This window comes from Salmo salar, chromosome ssa12, assembly GCF_905237065.1.
Source record: "Salmo salar chromosome ssa12, Ssal_v3.1, whole genome shotgun sequence".
NCBI lineage: Eukaryota > Metazoa > Chordata > Actinopteri > Salmoniformes > Salmonidae > Salmo > Salmo salar.
The window spans coordinates 53,308,006-53,327,955 of NC_059453.1; the positions used below are offsets into that span (position 1 = coordinate 53,308,006).

Consider the following 19,950-nt stretch of genomic DNA (forward strand, 5'->3'; position numbering starts at 1 on the left):
TGCAGATGGTTGAGATCCATCTGAGCTTGGAACACACTGGACATGACATCTTGGTACCAGTCTCCTGAGGGACGGCCCTGATACTGGTTTTTCACTGTTCTCTCCACCATGGAATTTTTGATGCTGCTGGTTTGTGGTAGCAGTCTTTCTATACAGTTAGAATTAACCATCTCAAAAACAAACATTTCCCATAACTATTAACTTTTCTGTTATGGGTCAGTGCCCACAATGGTGCAATGCAAAATGTTGTACCACTTCAGTTTGTCCACAAGGGGGAGGAAGAACTAATTGGGTCTTCAGTTTGATATTCAAAGGTACCCAAACCAGAGCATTGCTGTCCGCTGGTGCTCCTGGTTCTTTATTCCCTTTAAGTTTAACCAGCTTTTACTCAACCACCCCTACGGAGAAGAATAAAGCATTAATGCTGTGGACCTCAAGGCCTGGATTTGAAAAAGGATACACGGGAAGAAGCGAAGCAAGGTTTTACTCTGCCCAGAATCTGTCCACGACGTGAGCAATTCGTATGGAGGTCAATGAGTTGTATTTGGTCAACAAATATTTGACACGTGGGGGTTATTTGATCGAATCCAAGTTTTGTAATTGTTAGATTGTGGACTCGTGGCATTTCTGCAACTGAAAAAACTACTTCATATTGGAGTTGTGCCTGTTGTGATACTTATGGATAACCCATTTTAGCATAGACATTGCCATGGAGGGCTTTCACTATTTTAACATAGTCAACTGGGTGGGAATTCCTACGAGTCAGGAGAAATCTGCCAATATAGAAAATTGAATAATTTAAAATGGAGAGCATAGACAACGCCATTGAAGCTGTCACAGATGAGGCCTATCTATGACCTGGTCACACTTATCTGCCCTCATTGGCTAGAAAAGGTCTCGCCTGCCTTCCATCTTTGAGGACATTGTTAGAGCTCGACTAGCTTGTCAATATAGGCAACATTTGCAACACATCAAAAACACGAGGTTGAAATAGGGGGTACTGACTCAATCCTTCATTTTTAAAACCGCATGTTTATTCGTTTTAAAAAATAAAAAGTTAACATTTCATTGTCACTAATAGAAACAGTACGGAAGCACTGAAAGTCTGAGCAGTTTCACAGCTCTTCAAGTATGTTCATTCAGTTTATAGATTAGTTTATAGTCTCAGCAGGGGCAGATCCAACAGGCCAGGCCAAGAGTACGGGGCTTCAAGCAGAGCATATTCCGACTCAGTCCTGATCCAATCAGGCCCAACGTCGCATTTAGCTCGTCCAATAGAAACAAGTCAAGAACCCATCACTTGCTTGATCCAGTGATAAAATCTAATTTGTCTACAGCAGTGCACTGTAGCTATTCACATCAATTCTCCCAGAAAGAAGAGCGATTTGGTGAAATGGGCAACGACTGGGGTGATTAAGAAGAGGGGCAGAGGAAGACAAACATGGAAGAGAACATATTGGGAGTAAGAAAAGGGAGAAAGGAGAGATTTTAGGGTTAAAGAGAGAAAAGGAAGAGAGATTTTGGACGTAGAGAAAAGGAGATCAAAAAAAGGGTGAAGTCACTAGCCATGTGGATCATCAACATGCCAGCTGTTTACCTTCCCAAGCCTGCCACAAGAGAAAGCCCTCAAGTATCTGCATTAATGACTGCAATAACAAGAAGAAACAAATTCAATACCACTTGAAACAATTCTAAAGCAAGAAAACGTCTTCCACGTGTAAACAATTTCACTGCTTGGAGAGACCGAGAGAAATAAGTGTGCAGATCTCCTGGCTCCTCATCATCCTCCTTTCCGCTAAGCCCGCCCTTTGTGCTGGCCTGGCTCCACCAAATGCATCAGAGGCAGTGTACGGGTTTGTTAGTTAGTCACAGCCCCCCCACCAGTCCCCGACTCTGTCCCTCATTGTTCAGGGAGCCCCGCCCCGCCATCACCTCCCTTCGTCACTCATTAAGAGAGCCCCACCCCTGTAGGTCAACTCGGGGATAGCAGGAAGCGATCCAGGTACTGCGAGATGACCTCCCAGTTCCTCCACAGGAAGGCGAGGAGGACGACAAAGAGCAGCGTGGAGAAGGTGCGGCTGCGCGTCTTCATCAGGGGCACCACGCAGTTGGCCACGGTGGAGACGAATACCAGGAGCACGGCCATGACGGCTAGCAGCACGTTGATGAGCTTGCCCAGCAGGGTCCGGGCCGTGGCGTTCTCTAGGCCCTCTAGCTGGACCACCTGCTGCTGTTGTTGCTGCAGCTCCATCTTGGAGATACGCGTCTGGCACACCTCCAGAGCCTCCTACATATGGGGGGGGGACACACACACACACACATGGTTAAACAGGTTGGAACGTCATCAACTCGCGTCACCACAAACACAGCAAGACCCTATCGTAGAACATATCAAGGGGGGGGGAGAAAGAAGAAAGCAAATTGAGTTCACTGGAGCTAAAAAGGTATGAGGTAAAAATTCTTTATTTCAATTGCTGACAGAACCTACCTGAATGTCTCGAGCTCTCTCGTAAGACTGATAGGCGATCTTCTCCTCCATGCTGGCCAGCTCCTGCTTCAGGTTCAGGATCTCATTCTGGTGCAGCTCTGTTAAGTCATTCAGCTGCTCCTCCAAACGCTCACACCTGAACACACACGGTACCAATCAAACACTTCCTTTCTTTAACCCCTCCCCACCCATTTGAGAACATAAAAATATATTTTCATTATTTTTTTGGACAGCTTTTGCTACATATACATGTATTTTCTTATTTATTATAAAATGTGTCATGAAAGGAAGTGTTAGTGGAAATGTTTGCTGGTGCTGAGTGATAAGAGTTCTTCTGAACTGAGAAAGTATACCGGTATTCTAAATTTAGTAACAAGGGGATTTTGCATCTCTTAGCAACTTAAGTAACTGCCGAGTTCAGTGAGTATGTACTCTGCCTTCAGAAAGTATTCATACCCCTTGACTTATTGCACATTGTGTTACTGACTGAATTCAAAATGTATTAAATAGATTTCTCACACATCTACACAACATCCCATAATGGCAAAGTGAAAACATGCTTAGAGTTTTTTGCAAATATATTGAAAATTAAATATCTCAATTTACATAAGTATTCACACCCCGGAGTCAATACATGTTTGAGTCACCTTTGGCAGCGATTACAGCTGTGAGTCTTTCTGGGTAAGTCTAAGAGCATTGCACGCTTGGATTGTACCATTTTTCCCCATTATTATTTTCAAAATTCTTCAAGATCTGTCAAAGTGGTTGTTGATCATTGCTAGACAACCATTTTCAAGTCTTGACATAAATTTTCAAGCAGATTTAAGTCCAAACTGTAAGGAACATTCACTGTCTTCTTGGTAAGCCACTCTAGTTGTAGATGTGGCCTTGTGTTTTAGGTTATTATCCTGCTGAAAGGTGAACTCATCTCCCAGTGTCTGGTGGAAAGCCGACAAACAGGTTTTCCTCTAGGATTTTGCCTGTGCTTAGCTCCATTCCGTTTATTTTTTAATCCTGAAAAACTCCCCAGTCCTTAATGATTACAAGAATACCCATAACAATTCAGCCACCACCTACATTAAAATATGAAGATAGGTAGTCTAATCTAATGTGTTATTGGATTTGCACCAAACACTTCATATTTCAGGAGAACAAGTTGTAAAACAGGATGAATGTTTTGGTATATTTTAATTCTGTACAGGCTTTTTGAGTAACTACAATGTTTTCCCCATCACAACTATTAAACTCTGTTAAGTCACCATTGGCCACATTGTGAAATCCCTGAGCGGTTTCCTTCCTCTCTGGCAACTGAGTGAGGAAGGACGCCTGTGTCTTTGTATTGACCATGCAACATATGACTTCTTAAGCAAATTTTTACTCCTCAACTAATTTAGGCTTGCCATCACAAAAGGGGTTGAATACTTAGACACGAAATTTCAGCTTTTCATTTTGAATTTGTAAAAATGTCCAAAAACAATTCCACTTTTACATTATGGGGTATTTGGAATATTTTAATTCTGTACAGGGTTCCCTTTCACTGTCAATTAGGCTAGTATTTTAGTTAGTCTTAATCTAAAATACTAACCTAACGTAACAAAATGTGGAAAAAGTGAAGGGGTGGGAATACTTTCTGAAGGCACAGTGGCTACGGAAAGTATTCAGACCCCTTGACTTTGTTACAGCCTTATTGTAAAATTAACTAAATAGTTTTTCCCCCCTCAATCTACACACAATACCCCATAACGACAAAGCGAAAACAGGATTAGACATTTTTGCTAATTTACACAAAATAAAAAAAACTGAAACATGACATTTACATAAGTATTCAGAGCCTTTACTCAGTACTTTGTTGAAGCACCTTTGGCAGCAATTACAGCATTGAGTCTTGGGCATGACACTACAAGCTTGGCACACCTGTATTTGAGGAGCTTCTCCCATTGGAGAAACTGATGCTCCCTGCATCTGACGGTCAGTCTCAGCAGAGGGAGAGAAAAGCAGAGTCCACCTCTCACGGTCCCTGCTCGCTCCTTTCCTCCGGTGAGACTGACCAGAGAGGACAGTCTTCCACCTGATGACGAACCTCGAGTCGCACCACATTATTTCTGCCTCATGCACAAATTCATGTTGTTCAATAACTAGAGAAAGTTAAATATTCCTCTATATTAAAATAGACACGACGAGCTGCTAATAATAAAAACGCAGGCCTATCGATACACTTGGCTACTCAATTCATTAATTTCATTCATTGCAGCGCGCTGGTTGTAGCACTAGTGGAAGTAGGGAGAAGTGCGTTTTTGTTTTGTGTTGACAATGCTGAATAAAAACTTAAACATGAACTCCGTTACAAAAACAGCAGCTCCTTGCTGTATTCTTTGACAGGGTGTCTTTAGTCATAGTTTTCAAAGTTGAAGTCTCAAGTAGGCTTGTATCAAACTTTGCTGTGGGGGTCGTGGAAGCTGTAGGCATGGTGATTTGAACTAGCCGATTGGCCAGCACAGTAGGCGCGCTTGATTTAGAGCTCCTGGTCCGCCGATTAGGCAGAATGTGTCCCTTCAGAGAAAATGGTTCAAAATGTGAACACTTTGTCTACCCGGCACACAGTGCTTCTGAATCAAGTGCCCCTACCGCCAACAGAGCAAGACTAATAAATAAATAAGCGCACAAGGCTTTATTTTTACATTTGAGTCATTTAGCAGACGCTCTTATAGAGAGCGACTAACAGCAGCAATTCGGATTAAGTGCCTTGCTCAAGGGCACATCGGCAGATGTTTCAACTAGTCGGCTCTGGGATTCGAACCAGTGACCTTTCAGTTACTGGCCTTACCCTTTTAACCGCTAGGCTACCTGCCACCCAGGTAGCCTTTTCTACAGAAATGTTTGATCAACTGAAAATGCCTTGTACGTCGCCCAGTCAATCGACCCGTTGGTAACCACTGGTCTAGTCTATTTAATACCGGTTGTGTCCTAGGTTGTGTGTGGCATGCAGTGGCAACCTGTATCTCTCCTCCTGCAGGGCCTGCATGATCATGGTGTAGTCTCTCTGGTAGTGGCTTTTCAGGCTGTCAAACGACTCATCCAGCCGACCTTGGCTGTCCCGGAGTTCCTGGACCTCGTGGAGCAGCGTGTCCAAGCCCAAGCTCTGGCCGTGCTCCAGTGTGTTCAAGCCCTTAGAGCTGGGCGGGCCCCCGGGGGCCCCTGTGATGCTGTTGGCCCCAGCCGAGCCGGAGGTGGCACTGGAGCAGTCGTCCTCGCTGCCGTACTTGGGGCTAGAGGCCCCCCCCAGGGTCCTGGACCCCCCAGTCCCCAGAACGTGACCATCCTCCTGGGGCTCGTCCAGGGAGTCCTTCAGGGCAGAGATGTTGTCAGCGCTGCCAAACTTGTTGCGGATGAGGGAGGCGATCTCTCGAGGCTTGGACACCACGGCCCCGGCCGCCGAGTGAGTGGCGTGGGAGAAGCTGGAGAGGCCACCGGTGACCTGTTGGGGGAGATGGGTCAGTTACTAACTAGGGAGGGAGGGGGGACTACGGTGGTAGTGAAAACACATGGGACAGAGATACCAGACCTGGGTTCAACTTAGGGATGTGACAAATGGACAATTTTGATAAGTGTTTTAACTGCCATTTTCTTTTTACGATTTATCAGAATAAATCTGAAAATTCCACATTAATTCACAATGCAGAATAATGGTCCTAATGCATGACCGTTGGGCCGGGCAATGAAGTTATATCTACTGCAGTCTCGGCCACGGCATGTTTGTAAGGGTACGTTGAAGCTTTTTAAAATGTCGACACAAAACTCTCCGGAGATAGTTTCGAAGCGCGACTGAACGGGCATTTTACTTGTCTGAAAAAGAATATCACTGAAGCGGTACTAACTACCAGAAGTGTCAATCAAATAATCGAGAACTGACTGCGCGCAACTTTAGGTCTTAAAGTTTGTTAAATACCATAAGACATTTAATAGGAAGAAAATATTTTCCGATAGGAATCGACTGCTAAGATTTAAAAAAAATAAACGATTGGAGACCGATTAGTTGCCGTGCTTCGCAAACACTTGCATCTTTCTTAGCGAGAGTCAGAGAGAGAGGGGAGGGGCAGAGTATAGGCAGGTCGGCCACCAGGCAGAACTGTGCACTAGGCCCATCTGTCGGCATTCAGAAGCTGTACCACGCAATGTATTTCGCAATTTCTTAACTTCTGTCTCTCAGCTTCAGTAAACCAATGAACAGGCTAGGAAATTCTACATGCAACAGACCGAAGACTGAACACACACATATATCATTAGCGATGGGGGGGGGGGAATCCCGATTTCGTTTAAAACGTTTCACACCCCTAGTTCAAATACCACTTCATCTTTCAAATACTTTTAGCGTTTGCTTTAGTCTGCCTGGAGTGACAGATGTGCACGGTTTGCGACTCTTCTATAAGTTATTGCACCAGTCAAGCTCAATCAAGCCCAGCTGAAGTATGAAATTATTTCAAATAGTATTTATGAACCCAGGTCTGAGACATACATATTCTACACGCAATCTATTGAATTCTGTAGGAAACTGTGTGCTGCTAATTACTCTGAAAAGGACAGGTGGCTAAAACCAGACAAACTAGATTTTGATGGTGGTACTCACATTAGCAGTTGCAGTGGCACACTAGTGGTAGAAATAACACTGGTGAAAAATACGTGGGATGACCTCATAAGGAAAGTACATGTGATGTTAAAATGTTCATAAGGCTAACCTTAGCGCCCACGCCCTTGAGGCCTTGGTGCATGTCTCGGAGCACGTCTTTGGGCTGACGGGGGATACCGTTGTGCTCCACCTCTCTCAGTTTGCGGTGGTAGTGCTCCAGCTTCCTCTGCAGCTGCTGAATGGTCTGGGCCGACTTCTGGTTCTTCTTCTCAAACACCTGTTTGATGCGGGCACTCTGCTGCTTGTCCGCGTTGTTGGCCAGCTTCAGGTACTCGGCCACGTTGTCGTCTCTGGCCGTCTGCTCAATCTTGATCTGCTCGGTGAGCTTGAGGATCTTCTGCTGCAGCTGGGCGATGGCCTGTTTTGTGCGCTGGGGGTCGGGGGTGGTGTCGACCGAGTCCAGCCCGTAGCCGTCGGCACCGCAGGAGAGGGCGTTGGGCGATACGGCCGGGCCGGAACCTTCCAGACAATCCAGCTGACCCAGGAAAGACAGTAACGAGGAGGAAGAGAAGATGGGAGGAGAGAAGGATAGATCAGAGACTCGTGTAAGATTGAGGAAGAGCATTAAAAAAGTAGCCAAATGGGGTGGAAAGTAACTATAAAGGCAAACATGATAAAAATCAGCCAACACCATATAATCATAATATAGGGTCTCCAATCAAAAACACATTTTGACCAATGTGTAAAATAATGTTAATTGTGTAGATAATCATCCAAGAAAACCCAGTGATCCAAACCTCATGTCTCTATCATAATCCCTTCAAAAGTTAGTTTTTACCCTTGTAGGATGGTCAGAATTAGGTTGACTAAATGACAACCCATTTTTTGTATATAAATATATCACACACAACCATTGAAAAGTTTGGGGTCACTTAGAAATGTCCTTGTATTTGAAAGAAAAGCACATTTTTTGTCCATCAAAATAACAAATTGATCAGAAATACAGTGTAGACATTGTTAATGTTGTAAATGACTATTGTAGCTGGAAACAGCTGATTTTTTATGGAATATCTAAATAGGCGTACAGAGGCCCATTATCAGCAACCATCACTCCTGTGTTCCAATGGCACGTTGTGTTAGGTAATCCAAGTTGATCATTTTAAAAGGCTATTTAATCATTAGAAAACCCCTTTTCAATTATGTTAGCACAGCTGAAAACTGTTGTTCTGCTTAACGAAGCAATAAAACTGGCCTTCTTTAGACTAGTTCAGTATCTGGAGCTTCAGCATTTGTGAGTTTGATTACAGGCTCAAAATGGCCAGAAACAAAGAACTTTCTTCTGAAACGCGTCTATTCTTGTTCTGAGAAATGAAGGCTATTCCATGCGAGAAATTGCCAAGAAACTGAAGATCTCGTACAACGCTGTGTACTACTCCCTTCACAGAACAGCGAAAACTGGCTCTAACCAGAATATAAAGAGTCGGAGGACCTGGTGCACAACTGAGCAAGAGGACAAGTACATTAGTGTGTCTAGTTTGAAAAACAGACGCCTCACAAGTCCTCAACTGGCAGCTTCATGAAATAGTACCCGCAAATCACCAGTCTCAGCATCAACAGTGAACAGGCGACTCCGGGATGCTGGCCTTCTAGGCAAAATGGTTTTCTAATGATCAATTAGCCTTTTAAAATGATAAACTTGGATTAGCTAACACAACATGCCATTGGAACACAGGAGTGATGGTTGCTGATAATGGACCTCTGTAGATATTCCATTTAAAAAAAATCTGCCGTTTCCAGCTACAATAGTCATTTTACAACATTAACAATGTCTACAGTGCATTTCTGATCAATTTGATGTCATTTTAAAAATGGACAAAATATAAAAATGCTTTTCTTTCAAAAACAAGGACATTTCTGCGTGACCCCAAACTTTTGAACGGTGGGGTATATCTCTATCGCGTCAGCTAGGCTGGATTCGGTGTAAGGTGGCCCGTAGCCTTCATTCTGACAGGCTCACTTTCCCATTGAACGGGTCGTCGTTCTCGAAACCGCAGGACATAAAACAAGAGGTAAGATGGATATCGATCAGATGTCTTGGTAAAATGTATTTCATAACATAAGGAAGCTTTGGGTTTGTGGTAGATTCTGCCTATTATATACATACAGAAGTGACATTTTCACCCCCTCTGGGCAGTGGCTGGACACCCTACATAATGTTACCTCAGACTGACTTACCATAAAGGAACATGTTAATAATTTGTAAAAACAACCGAGTCGTACCTTCCATAAATATCTCCAGAGGAATCCATGTCTATATACTGAGCAGTAATTCATCAGACAGGGATGCCATAGAGAGTGTAAGTTCCCTACTCACAGTAAATGATGAGGTGGCTTAACTGAATAAGCTAAAGCTTTTTTCTTAATCAGAAAAATAAAAATGTTATGTTCTCAAATCTATTTTCTACACAGAGAAGTGGGATTCTAGAATGGCGGTGCTGGAGATCAGAACATAAATCATTCATTCTGGGCTGTTCTGGGGAGTTGGGCCAGACGAAAGCCGCTAACTACAGTGGAGTTGCCCTTCCATCCCACCTTCCATCACTGTCAGTTCAGACAGCTTATGTAACAGACAGCCAGTGGGGATGGACAGGATTTTTGCCTTCTCTAAGACAGACTGAGTCGCTCAACTACAGACACATCCAGACGGTACTGTAGCTAGCCACTAGCCTGTTAGCTGCTCATGTAACGCGAGTTAATTACAGTTCACACAGTAGGGTGGCCACGGTCTGCTGTTGGTGGAACAGACTGCTTAGGACTGTCATCCTACTGCCCGATTCATACCCTTCCTGCTCAGAAGGCTTGGTGTTCCTAGGGTTATGCACTGTGCACGATGGGTATACCTCAGACACAATGATGGGCTAGTTGTACGAGATGTCTAGGAGTTCAACACTCAATCCTAACAGCGTGAAGGATTTAGAAATGCACCGTCCTGCTACTAAGTCAGTCAGTATTCATTCATTGGCAAAATATTGCAAGACAGTGTACTCCAAATTTCTACGGATTTGAGCAATTCCAGTGAGGACCAGTGTACATCTAAAATGTTGGAGGACAGTGTCAGAGGACCATCCGCTTTTCAACTTGTTTTGGCCTGCAAGTCAAGCCTTCACTGGCTGACCTGAAGTACACTTGGAGACAGCCACAGCTAAATATAGAAAGGCTTAGAGCACATAGTGACCAACACACACACACACACTGACCTGCCAGTAATGACAGTTCCTTACACTCCTTCATCCAAGAACATCCAGAGGAAGGCAAGCCAGTTAGCCCAATATGATCAATTTCATTTCACAGTAAATCATCATGAATTCTGACCTTCCAATACTGTGCTTCCATTTAGATATGCGTTCTCTCTAGCACCAGCTGCTTGTTTATTACATATTTTGTTTTAAATATATGTGAAAAACTTGCAGTGGCCTGTCTGCACCAGTGGGTAGGTTTTACAGGGGACTGTAGGGCCCTAGTTTCAACTCACCCTGTCAGGCTCCTCAGTGGAGTGGTACCCGGAAGTGAGCAGCATGTCGGCCAGTGCGGGGCTGGTGGGCGTGTCCGTGGTGGAGGAGGAGCGCGGGCGGCCAGCCTGCAGCAGCATAACCTCCTGGGTACTCCTCCGGTGGATCTGGGGGCTGCCTTTCTGGGGGGGGTCCCCGGTCCCCCCCGCCTTGGTGCGGCGGCTCTGCAGACTGGTCCCTCGCTTCATTATGGGGGGCGCGCCACGGATTTGCTGCAGAACGCGGCTCAGAGCTGCAGGGGGAGCGGAGGAAGTAGTGTGGGGGTCAGAGTCCGGACCGGGTGCTGAGTGGGCGTCCCCAACCTCTGGCCCCCCACCATCAGGGGGCTCAAGGGCGGGGCCACCTGAGGAGGAGGCGGCAGCGTCGTGCGGGGAGACGGACGAGCGGCGGCGCTGCGGCTGGAAAAGCTGCTTCAAGCCGTGGCCAAGCGCGCCCATGTTCTCCAGTGCATTGTGGGTGATTTTGGACAGGCCGTGCTCCGACTCAGACGCCCTTCGGCCCACCTCCTGCTCCACCCGACCTCCCGCATCCGGCTCCTCAGGACTCTGCTCACTACTAGCCTGATCCATCAGGGGGCGCCAGGCTGACGCTCAGCCACAGGGTGAACTCTGGGGGTGCGGGGGTCTAGCTACACCCCAACACCACACCCCCTTTAAGAGGCAGCTTCAAAAGTCGGGAAGCAAGGAGTATGGCGCTCGCTCACTTGGGCCCTGTGCGCGTGCATGCGGATTGGCTCAAAGACATGCTCGTCTAACACAAAAAGGAAAATAAAATGGATTATGACATGCAACAGTGAGTGGATGGGACAAAAGAAAGCACCAGAATTAAAACAATGATTACAAAAAGCGGCAGGCAGAGGTTGAACTCGTGTCAGCTTTGAGACATTGAGGCTTGAGTTTAGTTGACTCGATTATATATATATATTTGTATGTTCAAATATTCTTTTTTTTAAATTACAATATTACACTGAACAAAAATATAAAAACGCAGCATGTAAAGTGTTGGTCCCATGTTTTATGAGCTGAAATAAAAGATCCCAGAAATATTCCATACACACAAAAAGATTCTCTCAAATTGTGTGCACAAATTAGTTTAAATCCCTGTTAGTGAGCATTTCTCCTATGCCAAGACAATCCATCCACCTGACAGGTTGGGCATATCAAGAAGCTGATTAAACAGCATGATCATCACACAGGTGCACCTTGTGCGGGGACAATAAAAGCCCACTCAAAACCATGCAGTTGTCACAATACAATACCATAAATGTCTCAAATTGAGGCAGCGTGCAATTAGCATGCTGACTGCAGGAATGTCCTGCACAGCAGTCACCAGAGAAGGTAATGTTAATTTCTCTACCATAAGCCGCCTCCTGCCAAATTCTCTCAAATGACGTAGGTCCAACCAGCCTCACAACCACAGACCACGTGTATGGCCTCGTGCAGGCGAGCAGTTTGCTGATGTCAACATTGTGAACAGACTGCCCCATGGTGGCTGTGGGGTTATGGTATGGGCAGGTATAAGCTATGGACAACGAACACAAATGCATTTTAAAATCGATGCCAATTTGAATGCACAAAGACACCATGACGAGATCCTGAGGTGCCCAGCATCTGTATTCCCAGTCATGTGAAATCCATAGTCGGGTCTAATGAATATACTTAAATTGACCGATTTCTTTACATGAACTGTAACTAAAGTTTTTGAAATTGTTGCGTTTATATTTTTGTTCAGTATGGTAAATCCATATGAGCCAAACCACAACGTCTGATCTCCAAACCCACTTACAAAACAACTCTACTAAAGAAAGCAGTCTTCTACAGCAATGATGGGTGTCATGCTAAACAAAATACTTTCCAAAAACAATTTCTGAAATGCTGGGGTTTTATTGTACAGTTTCCATAGATAGTGGCACTTTTAGAGGAAGTGGCACTTTTAGAGGAAGAAAACATGTCACAGGACCTGGGTTAACGAGCCTAATCTGACTGTGGTTTCCTTGTCAGGCAGAGGTTAACAAACATTGCCTTAATTTGTTATTTACTTAGACAGTCGTTTGTAGTCTAAGATAAGATACACAGCATTTCAGAAACGATTTCTTTACTAAAATGGGTGGGGAAAAAACATATCCTTTGAGGATTTCGAATGAGTTTAAAGTAAATAGTATGAAAAAGATAAGTTATAATGAAACAGAATATAAATGAATATAACGGAATCTTCTGGTGTGTTCTTATCTGGCTGAGGCACCCAGAGTTGCGCCATGATACCCCTGTAGAGAGCCTTGACCTCAGAGACCAGATCAAGCATGGAGCCGTGAGCGGAGATGGCTAAGGCTAAATCCACATCGTCTGAGAGTTGAACTCCAGGAAAGCACTTTAGATAAAGACTGTATTTTACTTAGCAACAGCATAGAAAGGGGGAAGAGATATGGAGGAAGAGAACGCGAGGGGAAAGGAGAGAGCAAGAAGAAACAGGTGGCAAGAAAGAGAAGAGAAATAAAAAGAAAAAAAGAAAAGAGAGCCAGATCTTACCCTCCGTCCAGCTTCTCCTCTTCCGACTTACAGCTCAGGGTTGGCTGCGGAGGAAGAGGTCAACGTCAGAGGGAAATCACTATCAAAATGGAACCAATGACGAGATACAAATAAATGACGCTGGCAACGGCGGCACACGGACCCGTGCTCAAATCAGCCGTGTACAATCTGCACAGAATTAACGAGACCTGTACGCACACACACTGAGGGGCTTCAGGGACTCCTCCTAGAATACATTTTGAGAAGTCCTCATCTTAACAGCAAATATCTTCACTGCCCTGTGCACACTCAAGATATGAGACCATGACATGAAGGTGTGTGGAACACCTCACAGTGATGACTCCATCCAGATTACTCAGGAGAGCTACGAGCAGAGCAGCAGAGGTCCGACACATCATGAGTGTTACAGTAAATAACGGAAGTAATGAGGGCCATAACGCTTGAGAGACGCTGACCAGCAGAGCTCCTTTTGTGCAGTGAGCAAAGAACCTGCCTTTAGAGTCAAAGCCTTCATCCCAAACGGAACTAGATCCTACTACATAGTACACTACTTTTGATGGGCTCTGGTCAAAAAGGTAGTGCACTATACAGGGGACAGGGTGCCGCTTGGGACAGAGTAAGTTGCCCGTCAGTGAAACCCACCAACCACACCAGTTGCCCAATCCGCACACAACTAAAGGAAGAGGAAAAGGGAAAGAATTCAGTCACCACCAGTTTACTGGCACCAGCAGGACACGATGCCTCCCACACAACTCCCTACCCACTCGCAAATTATGATACATCACCAGAATTTCCTCTCACATTAGCAGATTGGAGGATGCGGAGAGAAACTGCCTGCATAGCGCAACGCCCAAATACAGCATAGAAAAACACTACTAAATGACAGAGTGAAAGTATCCCAAATGGATAGGATTGAGAGATTGCGTCCTTTGAGTAAGTCCCTTCCTCATAGCCGGAACACTAAGCCTGTAACATTAACCCAACACTTGAGGTAACACTATGGCTAATCTCGCCCAGAAGCGCTGCACACATAGCAGTAACTAACACTTGACCTCACCAAATAGACTAAAGTAGATGTCAACAACAGGCATATCTGCATACTCCTCATCTATCAGTGGAAATCCCCTAACTCTCTTACCCGTTCCCCTCCTCATTTCACCCCATGTTTAACTTATTGCAAGCGAGACTGAAAGGTCCGGCTATATATATATATAGGCCCATTTGCAGCCCCGAATTCACCGAGGGGACGCAGTGGTTAACAAGTGAGCAGGTAGGCTACACACAAAACAAAAGCACACACAGTGACATGCATGTTCCACAGAGTGATTAGGGAGTCTAATGGCATTATGAATGCATTATTAAGCAGACACGAGTGACTCCAAGACTCAGCACAGCTATTGTACGTCACTGTCAACAAGCAGGCACCCCAAACCATCTTATGGATAAAACACCCTCTGCCACAATCAGATAGGCTCATAGGCTAATGGAAGTACGGAACACAAGACCTAATGCTGTAATATCAGACTACCTACTGCCACAGATGTAGTCCAACATGCACATCCACTGCTGCAGTTTGAAACATCCATTTTATTTATCTAGGCAAGTCAGTTAAGAACAAATTCTTATTTACAGTGACGGCCTAGGAACAGTGGTTTAACTGCCTTGTTCACGGGCAGAACGACAAATTTTGGCCTTGTCAGCTCGGGGATTCGATCTGGAAACCTTTCGGTTACTGGCCCAACGCTCTAACCACTAGGCTACCTGCAGCCCCGTTCTACGAGTACATGGACAAGTGTACTAACAGACATTCACACAGTGACGCACACCATGACACCCCCAGTCTCTTTTCCTCCTTTAGGGCGCTACATTATCTCTGTCAGAAGTGGGTCAGCCAACACTCTCCTATCACTGGGAAGATCTCAATTGCATACTCCTCGCGTCCTCCCTCCTTCTCAAAACCCATTGGATGAGAAAGCCAGAGGTCACTTCAGTCTGACCTTCTCCTCTAATGGGTTTTGAGAAGGAGACGAGGAGAGAGGACACGAGGAGTATGCAATTGAGATCGTCCCCCTCGGCCGTCTCATGCACGCAGCCTTCCAAGGTCACACCAGCATGTGTGTAACGTGTGTGTGTCTCTCTCTACAGTCTATACTGCATGTGCCTACATGGAGAAGATACATTCATGCAAAAGTATCTACCACATTGGCAACCATATCTGTACTTGTATCCATTCACTGTAACTGTCTACTTTCACATGGCATCTACAGCAGGGCCCTTTGTCCAGGAAGAGGACAATGTCTTAGTGAGCTGGGTCCGCCTGCATCCATCTTCTCATCTATTTTTACCACTGTTCATCTACCAAAAGCTATTCTTCATTCTGATGAAAGCCAACATGGCTGTAACATTAACGCCCCAACTATTTCAGGCTCCATTTTTTTAAAGCTCAAAAGCAGCCTTCTTGTTCACAAAAATAGCTTTATGAAAGGTGCGATTGGAAATTAGTCTAAGATCCCTTTAGTTTGGCTTGCTACTTTAGTTTGGCTTTACTGGGAAGCATACCTTGAGTTCCAGTCATCAGCAGGCCTATTGGGATTTCACTGCATAGGAAAAGCCTAAGTATTCCAAGGAAATGTCCAAAACCCACTTCCTTTGCACACTCTTTCAAAGTACAAGAGCTGGGATGTCCTTTTCTCTTCAGTCAACAGTTTCCACTGATGTTTCGGAATGTCACATGCTGAAAAGGAAAGAGGGGAGAAATATGTCAGAGCAGGTTTACAAACATCTTTACCATTAACCCAATGAGTCCCACCATATCGCTGGTGCGTTTTGGACTTCTAAACCATTTTAAACATTGTGTTTGAGCTTCTGGTTTGTACAATGGAATTGGTCTATTTCTTCTGCATCCGTAGATTCCATTATTCTGTGTGCTTAATGGGGGCTGAGCTAGAGCGGTGTTTGTGAGACAAGGGCGTAGAGTCCAAAGAGCTCTTCTACATAGAAGATAATTGGAAATCCCAGGACATGATGTCTATAATAAGCTCACAGTTTCTGTCACAAACTCCACACAACTAATTCTGTACTTACAGCATTCATCATGTTTTTGCTTTGGCGGACCTTATTTTATTGACATTTGCCGATAAAAACTCATGAATGCACCGGTTTATGACGAATTGTTGTGTTCTACTCGCAATCCTGGTTGTCCTATAAAGAAAATGGTTTTAAACAAAATTGTATTTGTGACGCTAATGTAAGGGCTGAACATGCAGACAAATGAAAGTCAGATATGATTTTTGCTGGGATCTCAGGACTAATAGGGTTAAGATCGTGGTTCATCCATGGCCTACAAATTGACTTAATATTATCGTAGTGCTAAATATGATCATAATGCTTTTGAGAAACTCCCTGTAGTTCAATTACACATTTGTGACTCACTCATAACTGTGGTTAAGTATCAAAAGTATAAATTATTTCGAATTCCTTATATTAAAGCAAACCACATGGCACCATTTTCTTGTATTGTTAATTTACGGAAAGCCAGGGGCACACTCCAACATCATTTACAAACGAAGAATGTGTGTTTAGTGAGTCCGCCAGATCAGAGGCAGTAGGGATGACCAGAGATGTTCTGTTGATAAGTGCGTGAATTTGACTGTTTTCCTGTCCTGCTAAGTATTCAAAATGTAACGACTACTTATAGGTGTCAATTAAAATGTATGGAGTAAAAAGTATAATATTATCTTAAGGAATGTAGTGAAGTAAAAGTAGTCAAAAATATAAATAGTAAAGTGCAGATAACCCCAAAAAACGACTTTCAAGTATATTTACTTAAGTACTTCACACCACTGGACTTAATACAGTACATTCTCCAGATTCAATTTGCTATTGCACTGCATATCCTTCTGTCTAGTCCAGTGGGCTGTCATAAAGACTAAGACAAAACAGGTGCACAGACACTGGCCTGGGACAGACAAACCAATGTCAACATCTTCAAGGGATGTGATGGGCCGTCCTGTCAACACAAAGCACTAGAATAGCTAGGCCTAATACAATCCTGGCTAAATCGTGCGAGATTAGTTCAACTGCCACAATCAGTCGGCAACCTAGACAGCTAACTTTGCCTCCACTGGAGTAGCCTATTTCTGTGAGCTTGCTATTTCTTAGCTAACTGACTGAGATCGATTTTCCAATCAATTAAATAATCGTTGTGTGGGGTTTGTTTTTACAATAGGAGACATTAGCTAGTTGACTACCGAGCTAAACGCAGAGCTGTTAGCTCAATTAATCCGATAAACGTAATCAGACAGAAAGCCGTTGATAAACGTGTTTGCTGCAAGATATGTGGAGGTGTTCACGCCCAAAACCGGCCTGTGCGTAATTAGCTAGCAATAAGACACCTAGGTAATTACAGTCACACTTCAATCTAACGTCAAGGTATTGCTAAGCAAATGACTACATACCTTAACTACCGAGACTATAAAGTGGAAAAGAACAGTTATCCCATCCCATTTCAGAATAGAAAATGACAGCCGCGCAGACGTCACCGTCAGTGGCCAAACAACACTACCACCAGCGTCATCAATATGAGCATGAGCCATTTAGCCAGCTATTAGCATAGGTGTGGATTTTTTATCGAGGTTAGCTAATGTTACATCCACTATCGTGGACAGGCCTAATTTAAATGCTAACCAGGCAATAGACATAACATGAAAAATATGGTTTGCGTTCAGAGACATTTTAGTTGTTGCGTATGGCTAATGATCTCACAGACAGCCTGAAAACATCCACCCACCCGGTGTTTTGTAGGACGTAACGACATAGCTAGCTAACGTTAGCTAGCAGGTTTGTGCCCGTGGATTTCCACCGCAGCACATCCCGACGTTACACCGGCTGAGTGGCGTCCATGTTACCCCCTCCCTGACACAGACACCACACTGAACAACAAGTTACACCTATTTACTAACGTAGCCAATATTAATAGCAAACGTTAGCTAGTTTAATTCAATGACAATGTAACTAGCGCGCATCTGTTTATTGGAAATGTGTAATAGGGCATGGTTGATCATATATGAATGCTGACACACCCCAACACAAACCGTAGTCAGCTCATGCCCAAAAAGTAACGACACATTAAAGTAAATCGCTTGCACCCACACAACTAGCTAACGCTTATCTAAGTTTAGTTAAATCTAGTAAGAAAGAACATGTTGGTTGGGAGTAACGTTAGCTAACGGTGGCTAGCTAGTTTTAGCGATAGCCAGCTAAATCGTTAGTTAGCTAGCCAGACAGCTACTACACAGTTAGCTTAGCTAACACCAGGTTGAACACAAGTTGATAAACAACACACCTCTTTCGAGAATATACAACTACAAAATGAGAAATTCTACACTCGACATTGATATTACAGTTCGCCAATCAAACTATATTGTGTAATTTACATATTACAACTTACATGGTCGCTGAAAGGACTGTGTTGATGAACGTTCATTTCTCCCGATGGAACACTCCCACGATGACGTCAAAGAGCGTTTTCAACGTAGGTGGTGATAGTGCCACTCATCTGACATTTATTTTGATACGGAGAAGACAAACCGTCTGAGAAGATACTAAAATATTATAATGTAAAAGGTTAAAAGATATATATATATATATATATATATTTACATATATATATATATATCATTGCTAATTAACATTAACATTAGCAATTATATATATATATATGGGCTCTGGAGGTTAAAAGATATATATATATATATATATCATTGCTAATTAACATTAGCAATTATATATATATATGGGCTCTGGAGCGGCACAGTGGTCTAAGGCACTGTACTACAGTCCCTGGTTCGGATCCAGGCTGTATCACATCCGGCCTTGATTGGGAGTCTCATAGGATGGCTCATAATTCGCCTAGCGTCGTCCGGGTTTGTCCAGGGTAGGCCGTCTGACGGCCGCCGTCATTGTAAATAATAATTAGTTCTTAACTGACTTGCCTAGTTAAATAAACGTTAAATAAATCAAATAAAAAAACATGTAGGAAGGGATTAGGAGAAAGTGAGTGGTAGCAGGATTAATAATAATAATAATATATAGCGCTGTAAAAAGGGCTGAAAAGTGACTGGTAACAGGAATATATAAATACTATGGTAATATACTAATGGTAATATATATACAGTACATTCAGAAAGCATTCAGACCCCTTAACTTTTTCCCCAAAAAATTATGTTACAGCCTTATTCTAAAATCTTTTTTTCCATTGATCAATCTAAACACAATACCGCATAATGACGAAGCAAGAACAGGTTTGTAGAAATTTTAGCAAATTTATATGAAATATCACGTTTACATAAGTATTCGGACCCTTTACTCAGTGCCTTTTTGAAGCACCTTTGGCAGCGATTACCACCGAGTCTTCTTGGGTATGACGCTACAAGCTGGGTACACCTGTATTTGGGGAGTTTCTCCCATTCTTCTCTGTAGATCCTCTCAAGCTCTGTCACGTTGGATTGGGAGCGGCGCTACACAGCTATTTTCAGGTAGATAGGGTTCAAGTCCAGGCTCTGGCTGGGCCACTCAAGGACATGCAGAGACTTGTCCCAAAGTCACTCCTGTGTTGTTTTGACTCTGTGCTTAGGGTCATTGTCCTATTGGAAGGTGAACCTTCGCCCCAGTCTTGAGGTCCTGAGTGCTCCGGAGCAGGTTTTCATCAAGGATCACTCTGTACTTTGCTCCATTTATCTTTCC

The 19,950-nt window shown here is 43.9% G+C and overlaps 1 protein-coding gene across 4 annotated transcripts; it reads right to left on the bottom strand.

Moving 5' to 3' along the window:
* Positions 1-1,012: 1,012 nt before the first annotated feature.
* LOC106565144 (transmembrane and coiled-coil domains protein 1) lies at positions 1,013-18,735 on the bottom strand. 4 transcript variants are annotated; one of them, XM_014131934.2, is made up of 8 exons: positions 18,656-18,735; positions 15,766-15,940; positions 13,207-13,250; positions 10,645-10,913; positions 7,222-7,647; positions 5,482-5,963; positions 2,489-2,624; positions 1,013-2,287 (listed from the first exon to the last, which is right to left on the bottom strand). In XM_014131934.2, exons 4-8 carry the CDS (start codon positions 10,867-10,869, stop codon positions 1,973-1,975), a joined length of 1,584 nt encoding a protein of 527 aa, XP_013987409.1. In that variant the 5' UTR covers positions 10,870-10,913; positions 13,207-13,250; positions 15,766-15,940; positions 18,656-18,735; the 3' UTR covers positions 1,013-1,972. The 4 variants fall into 4 exon arrangements, with proteins under 4 accessions (XP_013987409.1, XP_013987406.1, XP_013987407.1 ...); XM_014131931.2 differs by having other exon boundaries at positions 10,645-11,431; XM_014131932.2 differs by lacking the exon at positions 18,656-18,735 and adding an exon at positions 17,664-17,762 and having other exon boundaries at positions 10,645-11,431.
* Between the last annotated feature and the right edge of the window lie 1,215 nt (positions 18,736-19,950).

What these genes read in the sequence shown, in the direction of transcription:
- LOC106565144 (XM_014131931.2), bottom strand. Translation starts at nt 11,250, where the DNA reads ATGGATCAGGCTAGTAGTGAGCAGAGTCCTGAGGAGCCGGATGCGGGA. An exon ending in CCACTGAGGAGCCTGACAGG is followed by an intron (nt 7,648 to 10,644) that starts GTGAGTTGAAAC and finishes TTCCTGGGTCAG; the next exon opens with CTGGATTGTCTGGAAGGTTC. An exon ending in AGAGAGCTCGAGACATTCAG is followed by an intron (nt 2,288 to 2,488) that starts GTAGGTTCTGTC and finishes CCCCATATGTAG; the next exon opens with GAGGCTCTGGAGGTGTGCCA.